This window comes from Herpailurus yagouaroundi, unplaced genomic scaffold, assembly GCF_014898765.1.
Source record: "Herpailurus yagouaroundi ecotype Mexico unplaced genomic scaffold, PumYag 77, whole genome shotgun sequence".
Lineage (NCBI taxonomy): Eukaryota > Metazoa > Chordata > Mammalia > Carnivora > Felidae > Herpailurus > Herpailurus yagouaroundi.
Window position 1 is genome coordinate 46,068,623 of NW_024412388.1, and position 24,828 is coordinate 46,093,450.

The 24,828-nt window shown below is 42.9% G+C and overlaps 1 protein-coding gene across 2 annotated transcripts in view; it reads right to left on the bottom strand.

Annotated features, from left to right (window-relative positions):
* The window catches only part of FYB2 (FYN binding protein 2), a 129,655-nt gene that overhangs the window by 13,827 nt on the left and 91,000 nt on the right, over positions 1-24,828 (bottom strand). Inside the window, exons 9-15 of one of the 2 annotated variants that reach the window (XM_040470375.1) lie at positions 22,885-23,047; positions 14,159-14,273; positions 14,028-14,068; positions 12,889-12,967; positions 11,759-11,857; positions 6,430-6,458; positions 4,922-4,982 (exon numbers count right to left, since the gene is read on the bottom strand). In XM_040470375.1, the coding sequence (XP_040326309.1) occupies positions 4,922-4,982; positions 6,430-6,458; positions 11,759-11,857; positions 12,889-12,967; positions 14,028-14,068; positions 14,159-14,273; positions 22,885-23,047 (587 nt within the window). Of the gene's footprint in view, positions 1-4,921; positions 4,983-6,429; positions 6,459-10,629; positions 11,858-12,888; positions 12,968-14,027; positions 14,069-14,158; positions 14,274-22,884; positions 23,048-24,828 lie in introns of those variants that run through there. The other variant, XM_040470374.1, reaches the window with a different exon arrangement.

A 24,828-nucleotide genomic window follows, 5' to 3' on the forward strand; every position in this document is an offset into this window, starting at 1 on the left:
AGGTAGGTGACAGTGTAAACAAGGTTGCCCATAAATTGGTAATTTTTAAAGCTGGGTAATGGGTACATGAGGGTTCATCATAACATTCTATTTTTCTACATTTGGAATTTTCAGTAAGAAATTCTTTTTAATGAAGACCATTCAAAGAAAAAATAAAAGGATGCAGGGAGGGGAGGGTATCATAGAAGGAACTAAAACTTTCTGAGCACTGGTGTGCCTGGGTGGCTCAGTCGGTTAAGGGTCCGACTTTGGCTCAGGTCATGGTCTCGTGGTTTGTGGGTTTGGGCCCCACGTTGGACTCTGTGCGACAGCTCGGAGCCTGGAGCCTGCTTCAGATTCTGTGTCTCCCTGTCTCTCTGCCCCTCCCCTGTTCATGCTGTCTCTGTCTCTCAAAAATAAATAAATGTTAAAAAAAAATTTAAAAAAACTTTCTGAGCACCTATGTGTCAAGTTTTATGCTGTTAACCAATTTAGTTTTCACAGTGACAATTCTGAGTACTTAAAAAATTGGAAGATGTAGAAAAGAGACAAAATAAGCATAATCTGACCTCTCAAAGACCTCTAAGTTTCCTTTAAAACATCTTTCCTAGCACTTTTAAAAATTGAATTGAGATCATACTATACATACAGTTTTGCATTCTATTTTTTAATTGTTATTATAGAGTAACACTTCTCCATGTCATTAGAAATTCTTTAGTATATATTTAGCATATATGTAACGGTCATATACTTGGCAGATTACTATATATTTCAGTATTTGGGTGGGTGGTTTTAAACATCTTTTTATAAATACTCTGAGATACACATTTTTATGCATTAAATTTTTTTGTTTCCTTTTTCACCAGAGCTTATTGCTTGAAGTCAAATTACTGGGTAAAGTAAAGGGTGTGGGCATTTTGGATACATACGGCCAAATTATTCTTTCAGAGAGGTCCTACCAATTTCTATCCATGCTAGCCATGTGAATATTATGGTCCACTCTGCCCCTTTGTCAACTTATTTTAGCTTTCCTAGGGATCTAGTTAGAGAGCTTAAAGCATCTGGCAGGATGAGGATTTTTTATTACCATATCATGGGTAAGAAACAGAGGCTCAGAGAAGTAAGAGGATATGCCGCAGGTCTCACTGGTGCCATGTTCCAGTACCAGTGTCCTTTTCAAGATCCCCCTCTTCTTCTTTCCCTTGCTAATCCCCTAAGAGACCTTCTACTGAACAAAAGGAAATAAAAAGCAGAGGTCTGGAATACCTAGTGACAACTGAATCTAGAGCTGTTTAGGCTTCTCCTCAATTTAATACCTACCTACCAAGGTATGACAAGCAAACTAGCCAAGTTTATAAGAATTCAGGTATCGAGGCACTGCGTGGCTCAGTCAGTTAAGTGTCCGACTTCGGCTCAGGTCATGATCTTCCGGTTTGTGGTTCGAGCCCCGCGTCGGGCTCTGTGCTGACTGCTCTCAGAGCCTGGAGCCTGCTTCAGATTCTGTGTCTCCCTCTCTATGCCCCTCCCCAGCTCATGCTCTCTCTTTCTCTCTCAAAAATAAACATTAAAAAAGAAAAGAAAAACGGAATTGAGGTATCATCTTCCCTCTCCCTTCTGCTACTTTCTTTCCACCAGTGTTCTATCTGCTACAAATGCCTTTAATAATTACTTTATGTGAAGCCAAACTACAGATTTACTCTATCACATGAAGAAGGTCTAGTTCAGAATTTGACAGGGCTGATGTGGTAAACATCGTTCATGCACAAAATATTCCTTGGGTACCTACCATCATCTAAGTGCTATATTAGGATCTGGATAATAGAGATGAGGAGGATGTGGTTTCTACCAGAGGATTTCACAGTTTAACAAAATCCATGTAAGTTCTCCCCTGAAATCTCTTCTCTCTTTCATTTCTTTCACCACCCGAGAACATTTGATCATCTTTCACCTGAGCGATCATAATGACATTCTAACATATGTATTACTTCATACATTCTCTCCAAAGCATTCTGGAGAAGGATCCCTTTACTCTTCCTGAAGTGTAGCTCTGATTACATTGTCCTTTTGCTCAGAGTTTGGACTTCCTCATTTGGCTGTAGGGCAGAAGAGTATCCTGAAAGGGTTCTCCCAGTACAAAACTACTAGACTCAAGTGTCTTAGAAAATTGCTACACTTTACCCTTAGAGTAAGTACTGTGCACAGTACCTTAGTAGCCCCCGCCAACTAAGCTGAAACCAGACAGCAGCAAGCAGTATGCAAGCACAAATGGCCAGTTTGTCCCATGGGAAATGCTAGCATCAGCACCACAGTATTTCAGGAGATTGAACCTTAGGCCAAGGTCAAGGTAGGAGTTAAGACAGATTGTTATATTGGCATTTTAAAAAGCCAAATGCAGCTCTATGGCTATTTATTCAAGACCCAACGAATGAGAATATGGAAAACAGAAAATTAAAGGATTAAAAATATAGTAGGGCAATCCTAACTAAAAGAAAGTTCCAGTAGATATATATCAGGCAAATTAGACGTTAAGACAGAGCATCACTAGGAGATACAACATTGTGTAGTAGTAACTCTCTACTACTGGATTGGGTTTGAATCCTGTTTCTACACTTTACTACCTCTGTGAACTTGGGCAAGTAACAACCTCTATGCCTGAGTCTCTCTTCTGAAATGTTTGTGTAATAATAGTATCTACCTCATGGGATGGTGGTGAAGACTGAATGAACTAATACATATTAAATGTATATAACAGTTATGGACCCCAGTAAGAACTATGTATTATTTTTGTTATTAATAGTATTAGGGATAGAGACATCTACCATATGAGGAAGAAACATTAGGTTCACTATATTTTTAATTTTGTAAGCAACTAACAAAAGAGCCTCAGGATACATCAAACAAAACATGACAGAACTTTAGGAAGAGATTGACAAGTCTGCCGTGTTTGTGTGAGATTTGAAGCTGTTTCTTTCAAATATTGATGGCTCCAACATCTAAAAATTCATAAATCTACAGATTTTAACAAGAGAATGATTTGAAGAACCTAAGTGGATTGTTGTATCAAACAATTAGAGAAGGCGTATTTTTCTTAAGTGCACATGGGACATTTATAGAACTTAACTGTACATTAGGCATGAATCATGTCTTAAAACATGTCAAGGCACTGATAGCAATTACTTTCTCAGGGTACTAATATCTTTTTTTAATGTTTACTTTTGAGAGGGGGAGGGAGGGGGAGGGGAGGAGAGAGAGAGAGAGAGAGAGAGAGAGAGAGAGAGAGAGAGAGAGAGGAGAGAGAACACAAGTGGGGGAAGGGTAGACAAAGACAGAGATTCCCAAGCAGGCTCCAAGCTGTCAGCACAGAGCCTGATGCAGGGCTGGAACTCATGAACCATGAGATCATGACCTGAGCCAAAGTTGGATGCTTAACTGACTGAGCCACACAGGTGCCCCTCTGTGTACTAATATCTTACTAACTACTCTTTCAGAGCACCAGGCTATTAAGATGGAAAGGACACTGGAATAGAGAGCATGGGCACAGACCTTCAGACATGGAAGCTTGGTTTGACAAAGATGGCATTGTATATCCATGGGGAAAGGTGTAACTATTCAATTAATCATGCAGGACATTTATCCACACGTAAGAAAATTTAATTAGATTGATACTTCATTATAGTACCAACACACAAAACTCAGTTCCAGATACGTCTAAGGTTTAAATGTAAAAGGCAAAAAATTCAGCAGTTTTAGAAGAAAATATAGGAGGATATCATATGATCTTGGGATAAAGATTTCTTCTAAAGATGCCAAAGCAACACTCAGTTGCTAAATTCAAGTACACTAAAATGAAAAATTTCTGTTCATTAGAAGACTAGGAAGAATGTTGCAAAGTCAAGCTACAATGGGGGAGGTCTCTGCAACATATATAACTGACAAAGGGACGATATCTAGAATGCATTAAAAAATCTATAAATAAATAAGAAAAAGACCATCAATGCAATAAGAAAACAGAAGAAAAAGGTATGAACTGGCCTTCGATAGAAGATATGAATGGTGAATATTAAAAGGGGTTCAACACTTAGTATTTTATACCCACAAAATTGGCAAAGTTAAGAATTCTCTCTGTGCTAAGTGTTGGTGAGAATGTGGATCAACATTCCCCTTACAAACAGCTGGGAAGAATGTAAATTGGTACAACCACTTTGGAAAATAAGTTGGCATTTTCTTATAAATTTGCATTCCCTTCGGCATTTCTCTTCCCTTCTGACTATCTGCTAGGAAAATTCTAGGACATATTCACAGAAGACATAAGACTATTTATAGCAATAGTGTTTTTAAGTACAAAAAAAAAAATTAGAACCCTAAATGAATCAAGGATAAGCAGAGGAGACCTTTCTTTTCAGTCATTTAGTTGAGGGGGAGAGGACAGAAAACAAGTAGCTAGAGAGGGGGGCATCAAGTTTCAGGATGGTTTCTTTCTGGTTAGATGGTTATTCTGTCTTTGAGGATAGAGGCTCCGTCAAACACTGCTCGCTATCCTCCGTGTTGCCTTGTACATAGGAGGTTATTAAATCAGGGTATGTTGCATTAAAATGAGTTTCAAGTCTCTAGATTCAAAGGCAAGAAACAGATTCCAAAGCTCCAGTGACTTCTGAATCACCTACTACCATTAGATCACCTACATTATTCACTGTTTTCCCTTCTTAGTGACGGGAGGGACATCAGAATCTGACTTTTTATCCAGTTTCTAAGGCTCTGAAGAGGTGGCCCTCTGACCATATTTAACAAACCATCAGGAAATGGATTAGGTATCAGTAGGGATGACCAATGAGGTAAACCATCAGGAAATGGATTAGGTATCAGTAGGGATGACCAATGAGGTAAACCATCAGGAAATGGATTAGGTATCAGTAGGGATGACCAATGAGGTAAAATGACTTACCTGGATTCTTTTTCATTTATATCGATGTTATCATAGATAATAACTTCCTGAGACCTAAGTTCTAGGGTCAAGACACGAACAAAATAGTCCACTATTAGGTATGGCTCATACAAATTTCTGGGCTTTCCGAATTATCCACAATGTCCACCATTATCCTTAATACCCAATTATCCAGGTGTCTCCCCATGTCTGTTTTATCAAAATCTGATCATAGAACACAGGCTGGAAGGATCAAAGAGCAAAAAGAATCTCCATTTGGGGAGAAATTCAATTAAGAGATTAAAAAAATAGTGGCATGCCCTAGTATCTCAAATACACACACACATATTTATGTCTATTTAATTTCATGCATGTTTTCAGAAAATATGAGTTGCTGAAAGGGTCATCTTCAGAATAGCTCCCCATCATCCTGGAACTAGGCAAAGATGTTTTACTTCTAGAACAGTAAGAGGGCTTTTCCAAAATCCTGGAAAAAGACAGTTTAAGTAAAATATTCATGTTTTTTTCCTCCTTAATTTTGATTTCAAACCATTGGTAACTGCTCTTCTATAATAATCTTGCATAAAATTGAACCTTAGTGCATAATTGGACATTTTCAGTTTGGGATATTCACATTCCTTGGTGCTTTACATAGAATCCCATGTTTAAGTGATTCACCACTTGAATGAGTTTGAGACTTTCTAGTATAATAATTTCATAATTCATATTTGATTATGCATAAATTTGGCTGCGAGTACAATGCATGTCTATTCTGTGTTGGGTTTTTGGATTTTTACGTGGACCAAGGAAACTTGGGGGGGGACCTATGATTTTACCAGGCTTATTTATATAACCTTCACTTGTTATTTAGTACAGCAAACTCATATTTCTGAAATATAATATATATTTGAATTGCCTAATCAGAGTGAAATCAAAGTACCACCATGGCTAAGGCTTACAAACAAAAACAGCAAACAACACATGGCCTTCTTACTGGCAGATTCAACTCACTGTACATGTACTGAGATCATACTATGGATCAGACAATGTACTAATCTGTGCATTATTGTTTTTATAGCAAAGAATATTCCAGTGACCCATCCTTGATTCAGCTAGTCAGTGTACTGCAACTTGATCATGTCCAACTCATTAGGTCTTAATTAGGGTGATTTGGCTGTCAAATCCTACAAGAGCTGTGTGGTATAATGTAAAATGCACGAGCTTTGTAATCAGAGAAACTTGAGTACAAATCCCAGATCACTAAGGCATGGATATGGATCCTAGAGCTTCCTAAAAAGATACTATTTTTCTGGAATTTTAAGAGGCCTGGTATATAGTAGGCACTTGAGAAACGTTATCCATCTTCCCCAACGTAAGTTATACTGTTGGATAAAATGTTGTCTTTGATCTTTATGTCTCAAACTTTCATTAACTATGGAATGAAGGAAGGATTACTACTTCTCTTTCCCTGCCTCTGAATATGCCAGTACTGAGTAGTTTTGTGCCAGTAGTAAGTGAATGTCACTTACCTAAATCAGGCAGCGAAATGGAAAATGCACTGTTGATTGACAGGAGACACAAAAGGGTTAAGGAAAAAAGCCAGGTTCAGAAAGATTAGCTGATCCATCTCAAATAACATATTGATGACTAGGTTTCTTGCTGTAAGTGCATCTAGGCAAAGATGTGAAGCAAACCTCTCCTGTAGCTTTGTTTGATCAACCGTCCCCCTGCTTCCACACCACCACTTAAAAATGAGCTGATGTACCCCTGGGACCACCCATAGTTCCCTCCCCTAACTAGGCAACTTCAGGCTCTGCCCTGTCCATTCACAAGATCCTGTTTCCACCTTCAAACCTTCCAAGATGCCCATCAAATACAGGCCTACCTTGTTTCATTGCAATTCACAGACACTGCGTTTTTGACAAACAGGTTTGTGACAACTTGCCATCAGCAAGCCTATCAACACTGTTTTTCCAAGAACATTTTCTTAATGTCTCTGGATCATATTTTGGTAATTCTCGAAGCATTTCAAGTTTTTTCATTATTATTCATTATGGTGATCCGTGATCAGTGATTAGGACTCACTAAAGCTCAGAAGACGGTTAGCATTTTTAGCAACAGATTTTTAAATTAAGGTACGTAGGGGTGCCTGGGTGGCACAGTTGGTTAAGCGTCCGACTTCAGCCAGGTCACGATCTCGTGATATTTTCAATATAAACATTGAAAAAAAAATTAAAAAAAAAATAAAAATAAATTAAGGTATGTACATTTTTTTAGACATGTTTCACGCTTAGTAGACCACAGTATAAACACAACTTTTTTTTTTTAATCTTTTTTTTTTTTTCAACGTTTATTTATTTTTGGGACAGAGAGAGACAGAGCATGAACGGGCGAGGGGCAGAGAGAGAGGGAGACACAGAATCGGAAACAGGCTCCAGGCTCCGAGCCATGAGCCCAGAGCCTGACGCGGGGCTCGAACTCACGGACCGCGAGATCGTGACCTGGCTGAAGTCGGACGCTTAACCGACTGCGCCACCCAGGCGCCCCTAAACACAACTTTTTATATGAACTGGGAAACCAAAAAACTGGACTCACTTTATTGCTAACATTTGCTTTGTCGCTATGGTCTGGAACCCAACACACAGTATCTCTGAGCTGCACGTGGACATCCACTGTGGTGAAACAGAACCACCCTCTGCAGACATGGGACCCCGCCTACATGTATGCTTAAGCCAAAAGGATATCTTGAGGGCAGAATTCCAGGCCAGGGGGGATGGGAGATAGCAAATTGCTAAGTGGGAGAAGGACATTTGGCCCGAGTAGATTGTTCGGTTACACAGTTAAGGAGATGGAAGGGAGCAGGGTGTGGTAGAAAAAAACATCCACGTATTTTAAGCAACGGGTTTCAGTGCAGTCCGAGGGGGACACTCACCACGGGCCAGACCCCTGGGCTGGGTATATAAAATGATCAGACACAGTTTCTACCCTGAAGTAGCTGGGCGTTTAGTGAGGGAGACCCAAAGTACAACACTATGTGATAAGAACCTAAGGAATGTCCAAAGAAATAGCACTTCTGGGAAAATCAGCCAAGCTTTATGCAAGCCTCAGGTTCTTCATTTCTAGAGTGAACACCAGCTCTATCACACGGGGGAGTATTAGAGCTGCATGGGCGTACCTAAGCAGATGTGCCTGGGAAAGAGCTGAGGACGTTCAATGGTCCTTGCTGTCAGTGACTGTACAACCAGACCTGGTGCCATCAGAACGAGGAGCAGCGGTCCCTGGGGTCAGAGGGAGCTGCATCTGACTCTGAGTTCTGCCACTTGTCCACTTACCTGTGCAAGTCACATAACTTTTCAAAGCCCTAATTTTTCATCCGTGAAATGGAGAAAAGAGTTTCTATCTCATGGTGAGTATTGTGAGAACTGGAGAGAGAACACACACGTGAAGCCCTTCACCCTCCCTGTCCTCGATGCCTAGTTAGCGTACTTCCTTGGCTTCTCCACTCAAGGGTTCCTAGCTCAGCAAAGCCTTTTTTTTTTTTTTTTTCAACGTTTATTTATTTTTGGGATAGAGAGAGACAGAGCATGAACGGGCGAGGGGCAGAGAGAGAGGGAGACACAGGATCGGAAACAGGCTCCAGGCTCTGAGCCATCAGCCCAGAGCCTGACGCGGGGCTCGAACTCACGGACCGCGAGATCATGACCTGGCTGAAGTCGGACGCTTAACCGACTGCGCCACCGAGGCGCCCCTCAGCAAAGCCTTTCTTAATGCCAACTCCGTTCCTCTATTTTTTTGGGTCAGGGTGATGGTAGCTCCTATTTAAACATAGAAACGGAGGCTACAAAAAGTCTAGAATGATATTGCCTTCCTCTAGGTCATTTAACTCATTCATCAGCTATTTACGGAGTACCTATCATGTCTCACGCACTGTTCTTTATACTGGAGATACAGCAGGGGACAAAACCATGAGTGCCCTCATGGATTCTAGCAGGGTGAAGCAGATGCAACAAGGATTTTTATGTTCTGTCAACTAAGGAGAGAAGTGCAACTGAACAAAAGAGAGCAAGATGAGGGGCCAGGAGGGCTGCAGGTGAGGGCTGGTCTGCCGTTTTTCGGAAGATGGTCAGGGAAGGGTTCGCTGGTAAGGCAACTTGAGTAGAATCTGAAGGAAGGGAGGGCGTGAGCCACACTGTTATCTGAATGAAAGCGTTCTGGGAAAGGGAACGGCCAATGCAGAGACTGACAGGCAGAGGTGTGCTAGGTCTCTTTAAAGAAAAACAAGGAAGTCGGTGCATCTGGAACAGAGGGTGTGAGAACAGGTTTAACATCTAGTTCCCATGTAAAACTCATAGCAGAGCTGAGACCAGTTGGCATTTAATTCTTGGCTTATTTCTACCTAAATCAGACCATTTAATGACTGTCCTAATAGACAGTGTGTGTATCCGAGAGAAAGAGAGGGTGGAGAGCCTTACTCTTTTTCCATGTCACATTCCCAGTGTTGCAAAACCTCTCTCTGAAGGTAAGGTACTCAAGTAGGAGTTGGTGTTCAATCAAAAAGCTCAACAAAAACAGTAATAAATTCTATCTTGTCCTGTTATACCTACACGTTATTAATTGAAAAATAAAGGCTGAGGGGCAGATTTTGCCAAAATTTATGAGAAAAATATATCTTATTTTTATTTGAGAGAGATAGAGAGTGAGTTGGGAAGAGGGGCAGAGGGAGGGAGGGGGGGGGGAGAGAGAGAGAGAGAGAGGGAGAGAGAGAGAGAGAGAGAGAGAATCCCAAGCAGGCTCCATATAGTGGGAAGCCCGATGCAGGGTTCCATCCCATGACCCTGGGATCATGATCTGAGCTGAAACCCAGGGCCAGTCAACTCAACTGACTGAGCCATGCAGGTGCCCAAGGAAAAAATCTTATTAGAGCTTCCTAAAGATGAAACATCTTTCTCTGCAGGTAGTAAATTTCTCTTTTATAGAGGTGTGCAAGCACAGATATTTGGCTTGTTAGGAAGTTTCCAGAAAAGCTTCTGTACTGCATTAGACTAGATAATATGGATTTCTCTTATAACCCTGTGATTCTCTAACTTTAAGAAAAAAGGTTTCTCAGAAGTATTAATAGATGTTAGAAGACATGCACAGGATGTTAGGGAGACACAGAGGAGACACAGGTAATCCAGGTCTGGTTAGAGAGGTTCAGGAAAGGTGTCCCAGAAGGGATACTGTTTGACCAAATTTTAAGGGAAGACCAGAACTCTGATAATCAAAGGAGGTTGGAGGAGGGCAGGTGCATTCCAGACCAAGGGAATGTCATGGTTAAAGCAAGGAGGCACCAATACCATGGCAGAATTACATCTGTCGGGTGTTTATGTGGGATGGTAAAGGAAATCTGAGTGAGAGATGGAACTGGACAAAAAGGGAGCTTCCATAAAATATTCACTTGCCATAGAAAAAGCCTGGGTATTCTAAAAGTCATTAAGGAGTCACTGAATAGTTCTAAGAAAAAGGAAATGAGATTTGCATTAAAAAATATCAGCATTTTCACCTGGATGAATTTTTTTGTTAATGTTTGTTTATTTTTGAGATAGAGAGAGACAGAGCATGAGCAGGGAAGGGGCAGAGAGAGATGGAGACACAGAATCGGAAACAGGCTCCAGGCTCCGAGCTGTCAGCACAGAGCCCGATGCGGGGCTTGAACTCATGAACCGTGAGATCATGACCCGAGCCGAAGTCGGACGCTTAACCGACTGAGCCACCCAGGTGCCCCGCCTGGATCAATTTTTTAAGGGACCACAGGCATCATGCTAATCGTTTTTTGTCAGAAGCATCTAACCTGCCAGGGCCCGAGTATGCCTTCAAGCGTAGGTCTAACTGACCACTGGAACTCTACTTCCATGGTCAGGAGTACAATCTGTGAACAAGACAGTCTGTTGGATCTCTTGGTAGATCTAGATCCAGCAGACAACTGGACTAAAAATCATGTAACTTTCAGCTTCTACGAAGGACGAGAATGTCAAGGTAGAGTAGTAATTCCATGCCAGTGTATCTGGACCTTAGGGAAATTATCTTATTGTCCCCTGCTCTTATAAAACACAGATCTCTGTCTATATCCATTTCTACATATTAGAGAAGTGCCTGCGGAAACTGCCCAGCCTCTCTCGTAGGCAAGAGGAAACATGGGCTGGGGCATGATTTGCCCACAACTGCACACTGAGTAAACGACCAAGCTGTAACTAGCATCCAGAATCCAGGCCTCCCATACTGCTGGCGAACGTGTAACCTTCTCAACCACTGGTAATTAGCGCGGAGATCTTGGAGGGCCCTTTCCAGGTCTAACACCTTGAGATATATGAACCAGTCAGCTGCAAAGTTCATCTCCCCTGTCTACACATTACTTCTCTCTAGAGATGCAAATTAGAATACAGAAGTGTAGACAGGTAAAACACTGAAACTCGCAGGGCCAAGAAAACACACAAGGACGTAATTAATAACACAATGGCCGGTGATAACAGGGATATATGACACAGTGGCCGGTGATAACAGGGATATATGGCAACAAAATTACTTTCTGGACTTTGCTTAGGCTTTCCTCTCTACCACTGTTTACAACCCTGTTTCATCAATTTTTTTTTTTTTTTTCCCAAACGGATGTTGTCACCTTCTTATTACTAGCTGTGGGTGTGGTTCATTCACAAATTGGAAAGAAGAGGCAGGTGATAAGCAGGCCTTTGGCTTTGGTTTCTGATACCCCCTGCACCGTTTCTGAGACTAGGACGCAGAGCCACAGGGCTGACACTGCGAGTTCCCCCATCGGGGGGTGGGGGGGGGGAGAAACAAAAACAACCGCCAAAGACTTTTTACCTTACATTTTCTTTCAACTTGTTTTTCTTCATTTTAAATCTGTTCTTTTCTTTCTTCAAGAATTTCTGCAGTCTTTTAAGTGCTTCTTTTCCGTCTAAGCTAAGAGGAATCAGAGGATATAAACAACACGGCATTTGAGAGAGTACTAGAGAAGGAAGAGGCTCATTCCAGAACACGTCCCACTCCAGGAAGCGAGAGCAAATGCCTCATCAACCTCTGTGCTAGTCTTTGTTTAGATGCCAATATGAAGGAACACACACCAGTCAGCTACGAAGGGAATTATACTTCAGTACGAGCTGCATCCACCGCGAATGGTCTCTATTTCGTACATGTGAAGCAAGAGCTTCCTTTCAGAGAAGATGACTTAGGGAGAGAATAGTTTACAAACTATACTGGAAATACAGCAATTCTGGCTCCTGAAATCCATGTCACCAACTTTTAATTGACTGACTGATATTACAACAACGGTGGTACATTTATTGCCCAGTTAATGATTAAAACTCTTCCAAATATGCTCTTGGGGTTTTTTAGGGGAGCTGGAGAGGGAATGATACATCCACACCATCCCACCCAGCATGGAACACTACTCCTCCCTCCAACCCTTGAACTTCTTGCTTTTGACCGTTGCTGTTTCCATTTCCACAATGTGCCCTCAGTAACTAAAGTTGACGAATAAGGCCCATTTGAACAAATATTCCCGATAACACTGAATTCTTAGATATTAAATTAAGTCTAAATCCCAGAGACAGTCTTCTTAACTTGCAAAGACACAAATTAAGTCATGACCAGTGATTTCTTTCCGCAAATGCTATGATAGGGCCGAAGCGAGTTTTATTACTATTTACTTCTCCCTTTTGACTTAATTCCTAGCACGATATTAAAGTTCCCTACTTGGAGAGATGGGCATTTTCTTAAGAGAGAAAAGCAATATGATTAAAGATTCTAGCATATGACTATACACAATCCCAAGTCTCTTATTCATCACAATTCTAGATTAAAGTAGCTTCTCTCTACTCATGACGCAAATCCTAAGGATGACACAGTCAAAGGAAGACGACTACTTCTTAAAGTCTGATTTTCCTACAGCATCAATACTATTAGCTACAATGCTAAGAAAGAGAGGAACTCACTCTATTTTTGGGTAGTTGCCTTTTGTTTTGTAGACCTCTTCATACACTTCTTCACTATTTTCTTCTGGAATTAAAAGAACTGTTTTCATGTAGTACAATGACAATAGCTCAAATTCATATTTCACCAGAAATTATTGGATACCTATCATGTGCTAGGTACACTTTCATGTCAGGCACGTTTTTAAAAATATTTTTTAATGTTTATTTATATTTGAGAGAGAGAGAGAGAGAGTGAGTGCAAGCAGGAGAGGGGCAGAGAGGGAGACAGAAATCTAAGCAGGCTCTAGGCTCTGAGTTGTCAGCACAGAGCCTGATGGGGGGCTTGAAGGGAGATCATGACCTGAGCTTATGTTGGATGCTCAACAGACTGAGCCACATTTTCTTTTAAAGTTTATTTATTTATTTGGAGAGAAAGGGACAGAGAACCCCAAGCAGACTCCGTGCTGTTAGCACAGAGCCCAACACAGGGCTTGATCTCATGAACCGTGAGACCATGACCTGAGCCAAAACCATGTGTCAGACGCTTAATCAACTGAGCCACCCAGGTCCCTCAGGCATACGGTAAAAATAATTAAACCCCTATAAAAGTAGGTACAAAATGAAAATTCATATTTGCTTCTCCCCTGATCCTAAGTCTGATCTGATATAGTCAAAGAAAGCAGGTTTATCAACAGATTCCATCCTTCTACCCTCTTCCTTTGCATATTTTGTATATAACATTCAGAGTCTATAAACATCACATGTTGTGTTGGATGTTGGGGCAATAGACGGGAACCAAAGCATCCTGAATAATCTTCCCCTTCTTAGCATGGCTTTAACCTAGCCTAATACATCAGCTTAAGATACACAGATACAATTGAAGGCTACCCTGTATGGGAGGATTTTCAAGTTTAATTTTTTTTAATGTGTATTTTTGAGAGAGACAGAGAGACAGTGTGTGAGTGGGGGCGGGGCAGAGGAAGAGGGAGACAGAGAAATCCAAGGCAGGCTCCAGGCTCTGAGCTGTCAGCACAGAGCCCCATGCGGGGCTTGAACCCACACACCGTGAGATCATGACCTGAGCCGAAGTCGGGCTCTCAACCGACTGAGCCACCCAGGCGCCCCCCTACCCACATTTGCAAACGTCTTCTTATGCTTACCATCATCTGAAGCAAATGAGCTAGAGAAATCCGACCTTGTTCTGTGGGGAGAAGTAACGCAGAGACCATTAACCTGTTGTGTTGTACCTTTAAAGTCTTACCACACTGCTGAAGGGCTGAGATGCACTTACCTCCCTCTGCTGGGGCACTCAACATCGTCGTATGTCTCCTCTGAGATGGAGCGAGGCTTCCAGGCCCCCTGGCCTGGCATTTCTTTAGTGACCTCCAAGGCCTCCACATACCCACCTATAAAGAAAACAGAGAAAGTCCTGGAAGAATAGCTCATCAAGTGCTACTAGCATAAATGCATTCGCACATGTCGTGGCAGTGGAGGCAAGAACAGGAAAGGCAGATTTCATCAACTAAAACTGGATTATAATCTTGATGTGTGTGCTTCTTTGGCAAACCATTTTGCCTTGCAGAGACTCAGTTATGGTTCTCTGAAGCTGGGATACTAAAAACACGGACTCTTAAGTGAGTGTGGCAAGGATGAATAGGTATTCATGAAAAGTGCTCGTTACCTAGTGACCAGTAACTCCTCCCTCTTCTCTGATGGCTCTTCTCTAATCTCAGACCTCAGATGGTGATATCCTCCAGGGTACAGCCCTGGGGCTTCTCTCTCTTCATAAATTTTTTTTTTAATGTTTATTTTTTTTTTTATTTTATTTTTAAAAAAATTTTTTAAACATTTATTTATTATTGAAAAACAGAGAAGGTCAGAGCGTGAGCAGGGGAGGGGCAGAGGGAGACACAGAATCCGAAGCAGGCTCCAGGCTCTGAACTGTCGGCACAGAGCCCGACGCGGGGCTCGAACTCACAAACCGCGAGATCATGACCTGAGCCGAAGTTGGAGGCTTAACCAATAGAGCCACCCAGGCACCCCTTTAATGTTTATTTTTGAGAGGGAGAGCATGAGAGCGAGTGGGGGAAGGGCAGAGAGAGAGGGAGAGAGACAGAGGGAGAGAGGGAGAGAGAGAGAGAGGGTGAGAGAGGGAGAGAGAGAGGGTGAGAGAGGGAGAGAGAGAGGGAGAGGGAGAGAGAGAGACAGACAGACAGACAGACAGAATCCGAAGCAGGCTCCAAGCTCTGAGCTGTCAGCACTGAGCCTGATGCGGGTCTCAAACTCACCAACTTTGAGATCATGACCTGAGCTGAAGTGGGATGTTTAACCGACTAAGCCACCCAGGTGCCCCACTCTCTCTTGAAATTTAGATGATCTTATCCAGTTGTGTGGCACTTTTCTCTTCAAATTTCTTAGACCAGTTGACTGAGCGAGCACATTAGCATTTCCTTACTCCTTAGTGATGGAATTAGCCAGAAGATGGGGTGCCAGGTTGAAAAATGTACAGGGATTGTGGGTGCAAGTAGCGAGCCCTGTTAACTGCAGGTGCTGGTTTATTTCACAGAGCTATACACTTGTCATAACCATAAAACTGTCGTATTTTTATCAGTTGGCATAGTTTGATATTTCGAGTACGGGTGATTCAGAACCATTTTCACACATGAACTGTTAATCAGAAAGAAGAAGTGATACATCTGAGAAATAAGCAAGAAGCAAACAGTCTCGTGTCAATTAAACGAACCAAGTAACAAAATTTTAACCCCTGGTAAGAAGTCAGCATGTTCGAACCCCAAACTGTCTCAGGCACGTCAGCTCCTTGAGCCGTTATGTGCTGCTTTTCCATAAGAGGTTATCAGCAAGTTTCTCCCAGCACAAAACAAAGATGCTGCACACACAGGTGCTTAATTCCTAGTTCAAGACCGCTTTTTTTCTTTTTTAATCCTTCCTTTTGGCTGCGGCAAATGTTAAAGTTTATGGCTTCCTCTTAAAAACACAGACAGCTCCCAAATTTACATCTCTCACTTAGACATCTTTCACAAATTCTAGATTCTCCCTCACCCTTCACGTCACTCCCATTTGGTTGTCTAAATACATTATGTTCCAAACCAAACTCAAGGTTTCTTCTCTGCAAATCTGCATTTCCTGAGGTCGGTCCCAGCTAAGTAAACAGTGGCAGCTCGTCCTTTCTGTCGTTCGGGTCCCAAACAGGAAGACGTCCTTGATTCTCTTCTCTACTTGCAAATTCTATCCTGAATCCAAGCACGGCTCAACAAGTCTACCCCGCACGCTCCTCCAAGCTCCCGTCCTTTCTCTCTCACGTTAGCACCACATGCTCCTAACAGGCCCCTGATTGATCCCTTCGCATTTCTTCTTTCACGACACCAGCCAGGATAATTCTTTAAATGCAATCAGATCACTCTGTTCTTGTGCTCACAGCCTGTCATTTGTTCTTAAAAACCTGTCAACGTAAATGTCAAAGTCCTTGCAATGGTCTACAGAAGCCCCCACGCTATCCGGCCCCTTGTCATGTCTCTGACCTCATCTCCTACTATACCCTGCTCCAGCCACACACCTCCTGGCTGCTCTGCCCCCACACCCGGTAGGCTCCTGCCCCAGGATATTGGCACTCCTTCTCCCCTCTCCCCCAGAACATTCTTATCCTAGATACACATGGCTCTCCTCATCTACGTTACAGCTTTGAAGTCACCTATGAACACTTGAAAAATGCCACTTCTACCTCTCCTTGGCTTTCCTGATTCTCTTTCCTTGCCTTATCTTTTTCCCTGTAACATTTACTGCCATTCCATATAGTGGATATTTTATTGTTTAGATATTTATGATCTGTCTCCTCTGATTAGAATGCAACCTCTGTGAGGATAGGAATTTTTATCAGTTTTGCCTACTACTATACCCCCAGCCCCTGGACCAGTGCCGGGCACATAAAAGGCACTCCGGTGTTTTTTAATATTAAATGATTTGAATAGATAGGTCTTCTAACAGAAGTGTTTTCTGTACTGAATTTTTAGTTACAGTGTACTGATATTTAAAATTTTCTATCCAGTATCTCATTACATACTTGTTATTTGTTCTTTTTTCTTCCCCTTCAGCCTCCTCTTTCTTGACTGAGATTTCTTCTCTTTATTCTTTTTTCTTTTCTATTTGTTTGGAAGTTTCCATTTGCTTAGAAGTTACCCGAGGTATGTTTTCAATTTTACTTCTAACACACAGGAAGAAGCACACATCCTAAGAGTACAGCTCAATGGTTTTTCCCAAGTTGAACACATTCATGCATGGAGCACGTATTTCAAAAACCCAACACTGCCAGTGCCCCTCCGAGCCCCTCCCACGCTCTGTTCTAGTCGTCATTCCTTCTCACAAGGGTAGCCACCATCGTTAACGCCTAACACTGGAAGTAAATTCTGCTTGTTTCTGAACTTTTATTAATGGAATCATCCAGAATGTTTTCTTTGGTGTCGCCTACTTCAATACTCCGTGACATTCATCTGTGTTGTTGCATATAGTTGTAATTTGTTCCTTCCCGTAACTATTCCATTGTGTGAATACACTACATTTATTCATTGTACTTTAGATGGACACGTGGACAGTTTCCAAGGTGAGGCTGTTATAAAAAGTTCTGCTATGAACGTCTTGTATCTGTCTTGGTAGACTGAAGGATGCATTTCTATTGGTACAAGGACAGGCACGGCGTTGCCAGTCATAGGCATACGCCGGACTTTAATAGACACTGACTGCCAGACGGTTTTCCAAGGTGAGTACCCCAGTTCACAGTCCCAGCAAGTGTAGGAGAGTTCTAGCTGCTCCACAGCTTCACTAACACTTGGTATTTTTAGTCTTTTTTACTTTAGCCATTTTGGGTGGGCAGGTAGCGATACCCCATTGTAGGTTTCATTTCCATTTCCCCACGACTTAATGCAGAGCTCTTTATCATGTATTTACTTTTTGAATATCTTCGAGTGAAGTACCTGTTCAAGCATTTTCCTAATTTCATTTTTCTGATTTCTATTCTTAAGTTTATTTATTTTGGGGGGGGGGGCCATGAACGCATGTGCAAATGGGGGAAGGGGCAGAGAAAGAGGGAAAGAAAGAATCCCAAGCGGGCTGTGCGCTGTCAGCATGGGGCTGAAACTCACGAACTGTGAAATCACGACCTGAGCCAAAATCAAGAGTTGGATGCTTAACCGACTGAGTCACCCAGGTGCCCCTGATTTTTTTTTTTTTTTCTGGATACAGTGACGTTCACAGAAGCTTTATATATTCCATCTGAGTCCTTTGTCATATATCTATATGTACAGATCTCTCTCTCTCTCTCCCTCTCTAGATATCTGTATATCAAATAACCTCTTCCACTCTGCGTCTTGCCTTTTCACTCTGGTATCTTTTGATGAATATATCCTGGCTATGCTCTTCTAAGGCTAATGTAAATTAATACTACAATTAAAAACCTTAGACTGCTTTAATTGTGAGTTACCTTCTCAAAGTATGTGCTATTAATGTTCAGTATTTTTTCCCCTCTCCCCAGTTTTATATTCTTGGTGGTTTTTTTTTGTTTTTTTTTTTTTTTCAGTTGATATTTTTGGTCAGCTTTTTTCTTGCATCCAAAATTCTCTATCCAGGATTATCTTCCTTCTGCCTGAAGTATATGCTTTAGAATCTCCTTTAGAGATTTCATTTGGTGATAAAAGTCTCTTTTTGTCTGAAAATACCTTAATTTTTCTTTCACTGTTGACCTGCATTTGCACGGGCTGCACAATTCTAGACAGACACTCAGGATCCTTCGGCTGCACTGTATTCAAGTTACACACTCTTGTTGAGAACTCAGCAGTCAGCCTGCTGGTTTCTTTCTGGGTGACTGACCTTTTTCTTTGTTTGCTTTGAAGATATTTGAAGATATTTTCTTATTCTTCAGTTTCTTTAAGATCTAACTAGGTGTGTTCTTTCATTTATCCTGCTTGAGAACTTTGGGGCTTCTTCATCTACAAACTGATGGTCTTTCCACAATTCTAGAAAATGATGAGACATTATCTTTTTACTTTTTCCACTTTCAACTCTTTCTAAGGCCCCTTTATAGAACTCTGACTTGATGTTACTTTTAAGATTTTTTCTTTTATCCTTGAGGATTCTTATCCTCTGTCTCATTCTTTCCTATCATTCCCTACGGACTATGTTGGGATAATTTCTCTGAATGTATCTCCTAGTTCCTTAATTTCCTTTTCACCGGTGTCTAATCTGATATCACTCCCTTTCTATATCACTTTATCAAATTACTGTTTATCTCTATCAGTTCTGTTTGTTCCCTGTTCCTATTCTTTTTACTTTTTAAAATCTACTATGATGTTTTGTATTTAACAACTCTCATATCTGTAACTATCTTTCAGGTTGGTTCCTGTTGTCTGCTGTTCTGCTGGTCTCCAATCACCGTGACTTGTTTGCTTGTGTGTTTAGGAATTGTGGCCTATGAACTGTTAATTTTTAAAAGGATACACTGGGGAATTACTTGAAACCTAGGATGGAAGGAGGCTGCATCAAAGAGGATTTTGTGTGCTTCCAGCAGTGATCTGGGAGGGCTCACAAGTTGATGCACATTAGACTAAATTGGGTTTCCTCTGGGCCACACACATAGTAGTGGGGATTTGAACTGCAGGTGGGCAAGACGATCAGCTCATGGGAATCTTTTCTTTTTTTTTCTTTTTCCCTTCAGCCAGCACCAGGGTCAAAACGGACACGTTTCGGCTCCCTGGGGTTTAGGCTTTGTTAATTTTGTTTTCATCCCCAAGAAGCAATACTTTTTTTTAGTTTCTTCGTTTTTTTACAAGAGGCCTATTTGCATAGGAGTATAGAAAGACACGCCATTGTCTTTTTCTTCTCAAAATTTTCTGTTTTCCTGCCCAGTCTCCTTGACTAAGCATTTTATGCTATTGAAACAAGTACTGCAAAGAGCCATTAATGGACCCAGCGACTCCCTTTGTGCTTTCGCGGCCTGCGCGTTATGTACAGATTACTGAGAATAATCTTCTTTGCACTGTTTTCTTCACGGCATAATCCTCAAATCTATAGTGACTCCTCGTGGGCAGTCCATAATTGCGTGAAAACAGCTTTCAGCCCCCCTATGCAGGGCTCTCCTTTAACTCTTTTATTAACTTCAACTTGTATTCCTCTTTTTTTTTTTTTTTTTTTGCTAGACTCCAAATTCAGTCTACCCACTTCTCAAGGCATGGTTTTGATTTTATGCCAACTCTGTGCTTTCTCATGTGTCATTAATATCACCAGAAATGTCTTTCCCCCCCCGTTGTCACATTTATTTTTGAAAAAAAAAATTTATCATGTTCGTAACATTTGAGATCTAGCCTTTTATAACACATTTATAAGAACACAATACAGCATTTTAAACTATGGGCAGAGTCTCATTCATTCTATGTGGACATAATCCTTTGAGGTCCTGACGTTATACAGGAGTCTCCTATTATTTTTTTAAAACAAAATTTTTTTTTTCAACGTTTATTTATTTTTGGGACAGAGAGAGACAGAGCATGAACGGGGGAGGGGCAGAGAGAGAGGGAGACACAGAATCGGAAACAGGCTCCAGGCTCCGAGCCGTCAGCCCAGAGCCCGACGCGGGGCTCGAACTCACGGACCGCGAGATCGTGACCTGGCTGAAGTCGGACGCTTAACCGACTGCGCCACCCAGGCGCCCCAGGAGTCTCCTATTATAAGCTCACTCGGGGCAGGCCCCGGGATATGGCTCCTGTCCTCTGCCTAACACTCCGTCAAAACAGGGGCTCAAGGGATTCGGAGCTCAATAAAAACCCTCAGGCCAAGTGTAGCTCTGGCAGTCACCTTCCAGGGCTCCCGGTTCCTGCAAATATGCGGATGCTTTCTTTTTATATCAGTTCTGTGATACTTTAATACATCTTCCAAAAATGTAACCTTTACTTGTCTTAGTCGAGACAATTATTCAGGTTGTCCAATCTACCACAGTCGCACTGCAGTTGGATTTCTTCTTTTATTCCTTCCTTTCACAACGTTTTGTCGGGGGTTCTCCAGTGAGCAAGACACTGTTCCAGGTTGCAGAAATACAGAGAAAAATACCACATGGTCTCTGATCGCGTGGTGCCCACCGCGTACCATGGGAGACAGACACATAGCCCGTGAATTGCAACGTAAGGGATGCTCTGCTTTTTTTAGATGAGGAAATAAACGAAGAGAACTAACACTAATTGAGCACGCTAACTAGATACTTTATGTGCATTGACAAATGGGCCTTGGAAAATAAGGCGTATTATTCCCATTTGCATATGAAAGTCCATAAACTTCCCAAGGTTATGGGATTAGCATACAGTGGTCCTGGGTCCTAGAACTGCTTCACTCTAAAGCCTAATGTGGAAATGTGGTCATTCGGTTGCTGTTTTCACGTGATGGAATCAGAAAGGAGTGAGGAATTATGTCCCTGGAGAGCAGGGAAGAGGAGGATGGACTGAAGTAAGGGAGACCTCAGAAGAAGTGACTTTTTAAAAAAATTTTTTTTCTTTAATGTTTATTATTTGAGAAAGAGACAGAGAGCATGCAGGGGAGGGGCAGAGAGAGAGGGAGACACAGAATCGGAAGCAGGCTCCAGGCTCTGAGCTGTCAGCACAGAGCCCGACCCGGGGCTCGAACCCACAGACCGCGAGATCACGACCTGAGCTGAAGTCAGCTGCCTAACCGACTGAGCCAGCCAGACATCCCAAGAAGTGACTTTTAAGACAGATCTTGAAGGATGCCTAGGACATCAGGAGGTAGAGAATTAGGTAGAGAATTCCGGACAGAGATTGGGCAAAATTACAGGGGCATTTAAACACGTGGCTTGGGAAATACAGAATAGAGTATGCAGGGATGTGGCCAACTAGTCCAAAGGCAGATTTTAAGGGGCCCTGAGTCCATCTCGTGATCACTGTGTTTTTATTCTTCTCATAACTGATTTGTAACACGTGAAATGTCAGTGGTTTGCCATGGTTTATTGGGCTGGAGCGGACATCTGTTTTGTCTACCTGCTATCTTCTTTTTCTCCCCGGTAACAGCCCTTTCCTTTTGTTTGGGAAATCCTCCAATCTGAGTTACTCAGTTTTGGTAGAAGTGACTCTGCCCCCAGCTCCAGGGGTGAGTTTATGGCACAGGCTGGGCCAACCACAGCATCGTCGCTCCCATTCGTGATGCCTGGATCAGTGATGACATGTGACCCAATCGGAGCCAGTAAACCCAGATCTGGGCCTTTTCTCCTAATGGCTGAGAAGGTTACAATTTCTAGTGTTCCCCTGGGGTTCCCAAGAGGATAGGGTATAAGCCCGTTAATGCTAGAAGCCATCTCGCCTCCGGAAGGGTAGGATTTGTCTGAAAATGGAGCCATGCCAGAGGGCGAAAAGCCAAGAGGAGAAGAAGTAATATTGAGTCTTTGTATTCTATCTGCGGACGCGGATCCCGCCATGGCCAGACTTTCCTCAAAGTGAGCCTCCTCTTTTTTTTTTTTTTTTTTTTTTTGCTTAACACAATATGATGTGATCATTGTTACCTATAATCAAGAGTCTTGACTAACATGAAGTAAAACACAACCTAAATAAAGTCAGCTAATGATATCATACTGTGTCAATTATTTTGGCCCACAAAAAACAACAGGAGCTGGCAGACACACAAAGAAAGTATTTGCTGAGCACCTATCATGTGACATACGGTCAGATCTGGCCCTGACAAATCCCCTGTGAGGTCCACAGTATGAGCCCTTTTTATGCACGAAGCAACACTGCAGGAATATGAAGTTATTTCTTACGTAGCCAGTAAGATTTGAACTCTGGTCTCCTTCTACATCCAGTGCTCTTTCCATGATCTGCATACCCGTGTCACTAGGGCGAGTTACCCGGTACATAACAGATGTTCAGTATTTATAAACTAATCTACAATCGTGGGCACGCACAACTTTAGAATCATGTGGTGACGGTGAAGAGAACCAGGAAGAACACAACTTACCGTGGCTTAAGGAGTGTCTGGCCAGCTTTGGGTCATGGGGGCGGGGCTTTGTCTGGACAGCCATGATGCTCCCAGTGTCCTGTTTCCCGGGCAGCGGGCTCCTGCTGCCTCCGTGGACCTTCATCACCTTGTTTCTTCCCAGCATCCCTCCAGAGGCAGCCCCCTAAATGCACGCAACAGGGAGAGTGCTGCTGAATTCGGATTTACCTGCTCTGTGTTTCACTGACGTGTGCTGTTCATTCATTCACTTCTCACGGATGGCAATGATCTCTTATGGTACTGAACGCAGTCTCCCTAGACTAAGTTTCACAAGGATGCATACGATGTCTTTGGCTCGCCTCTGAATGGTCACCGAAGGCCCCGCACGGAGGCAGCCCCCACCCCCGCCTGGAGGCAACCAGCATGAAACACAGCACTGACAAAGCAGGCTCTTCCTATATTTAATCTCACCTCATCCCCATGACACCCCATTAGGAAAATACTAGTCCATGCGCTAAAGAGTTTAGAAGGGTTAAATAACTGGCCTCTGGTCTCACAGCTAGTACTCGACGAGGGCAGGGCTTGAGCTCACAGCCCCGTTCTCTTGACCACCGAGGGATGCTGTGTTCCTTCTGCCTCACATTTCATCTTCCCACCTGCCATTTTTCTGTTCCTCCTCACTTCCTTTCACCCCTCCTCCCTCCAGGGTTTGTCAGACACCAACGCTGAGTTCTGGTGATTGAGACAACGGGCAGGGTGGCCTCTACAGCAATCACGGAGACGATGCACAGGAACAATTAAGGTACCACGGGGCCAGCGCTATTTACAGTTGTATTGTTCACGGGGACGGAAGCAGAGGAGGGGAGGTCAGTTCTCTAGGCTGGGAGACAGGGTGGGGGAAGACTTCCAAAGCAGGTCTTATTAAAGTGTATTTTATTTTATTTTTTTTTCTCAACGTTTTTATTTATTTTTGGGACAGAGAGAGACAGAGCATGAACGGGGGAGGGGCAGAGAGAGAGGGAGACACAGCATCGGAAACAGGCTCCAGGCTCCGAGCCATCAGCCCAGAGCCTGACGCGGGGCTCGAACTCCCGGACCGCGAGATCGTCACCTGGCTGAAGTCGGACGCTTAACCGACTGCGCCACCCAGGCGCCCCTATTAAAGTGTATTTTAAAATGTAAGTAAGAGATCGACTGAGGGGATAAAAGAAGACCCGATGTGCAAATCAGCACGAGCAAAGCCACGGGGGTCTGGTCAAGGGTTAGTGTCCTCGGACCAGAGTATGGAGGCTGACGCTGAGGGCGGAGTGAAAGGAAGAGGGGGGAACAAAGAGATGTGAAAGATGGGACAGAATGAGGCCGAGTGATGCAGGGTCTTGTGGGTGAGGCCGCCTGTGGGCTCCACTGAGCCTCGGGCAGCAACCCGAGCGGATGTGCATTTCAGAAAGATCTGGATGGATTACCAGGAAGAGACCCTGGAAGGACCAAGGGGAATTACAGCATTTCTGGCCATCTGTCAGACGACAGTGGGAGAGGAGATTACGGTCCTTCCGGCGCCAAGTGGGCGGGAGGCTTGACCAGGACAATAACCTCTGAGAGTAGCTGGGAAAAAGCTGACGTATTTAAGAGATATAAAGGATGGGGTCTCCCCAGGTCTTGGTGGGACGTGGGCAAACTCAAAGGCCAGTACAAGGAGGGGCATTCTTTTAAGTCACACAGCCAAGAATGAAGTTTTTAATGGGGGAAAATGACAGGGAAGAAAGTCAGTTTCACACACGTGCCTTCCTTCGTGGAACTTCGTGGAACTGCCTTCCTTCGCTGTGGCCCCTAATAAAGTGGGGCGGGGCTCCCCTCGGGCTGTCCTTGGGAATGCTTCCGCGGAGGCTCGGTTTGAGCCACCGATTATGTTTTTACTGACTTACCATTTACATCTGACCCCAAATACCACTGCTACTCCACCCACCA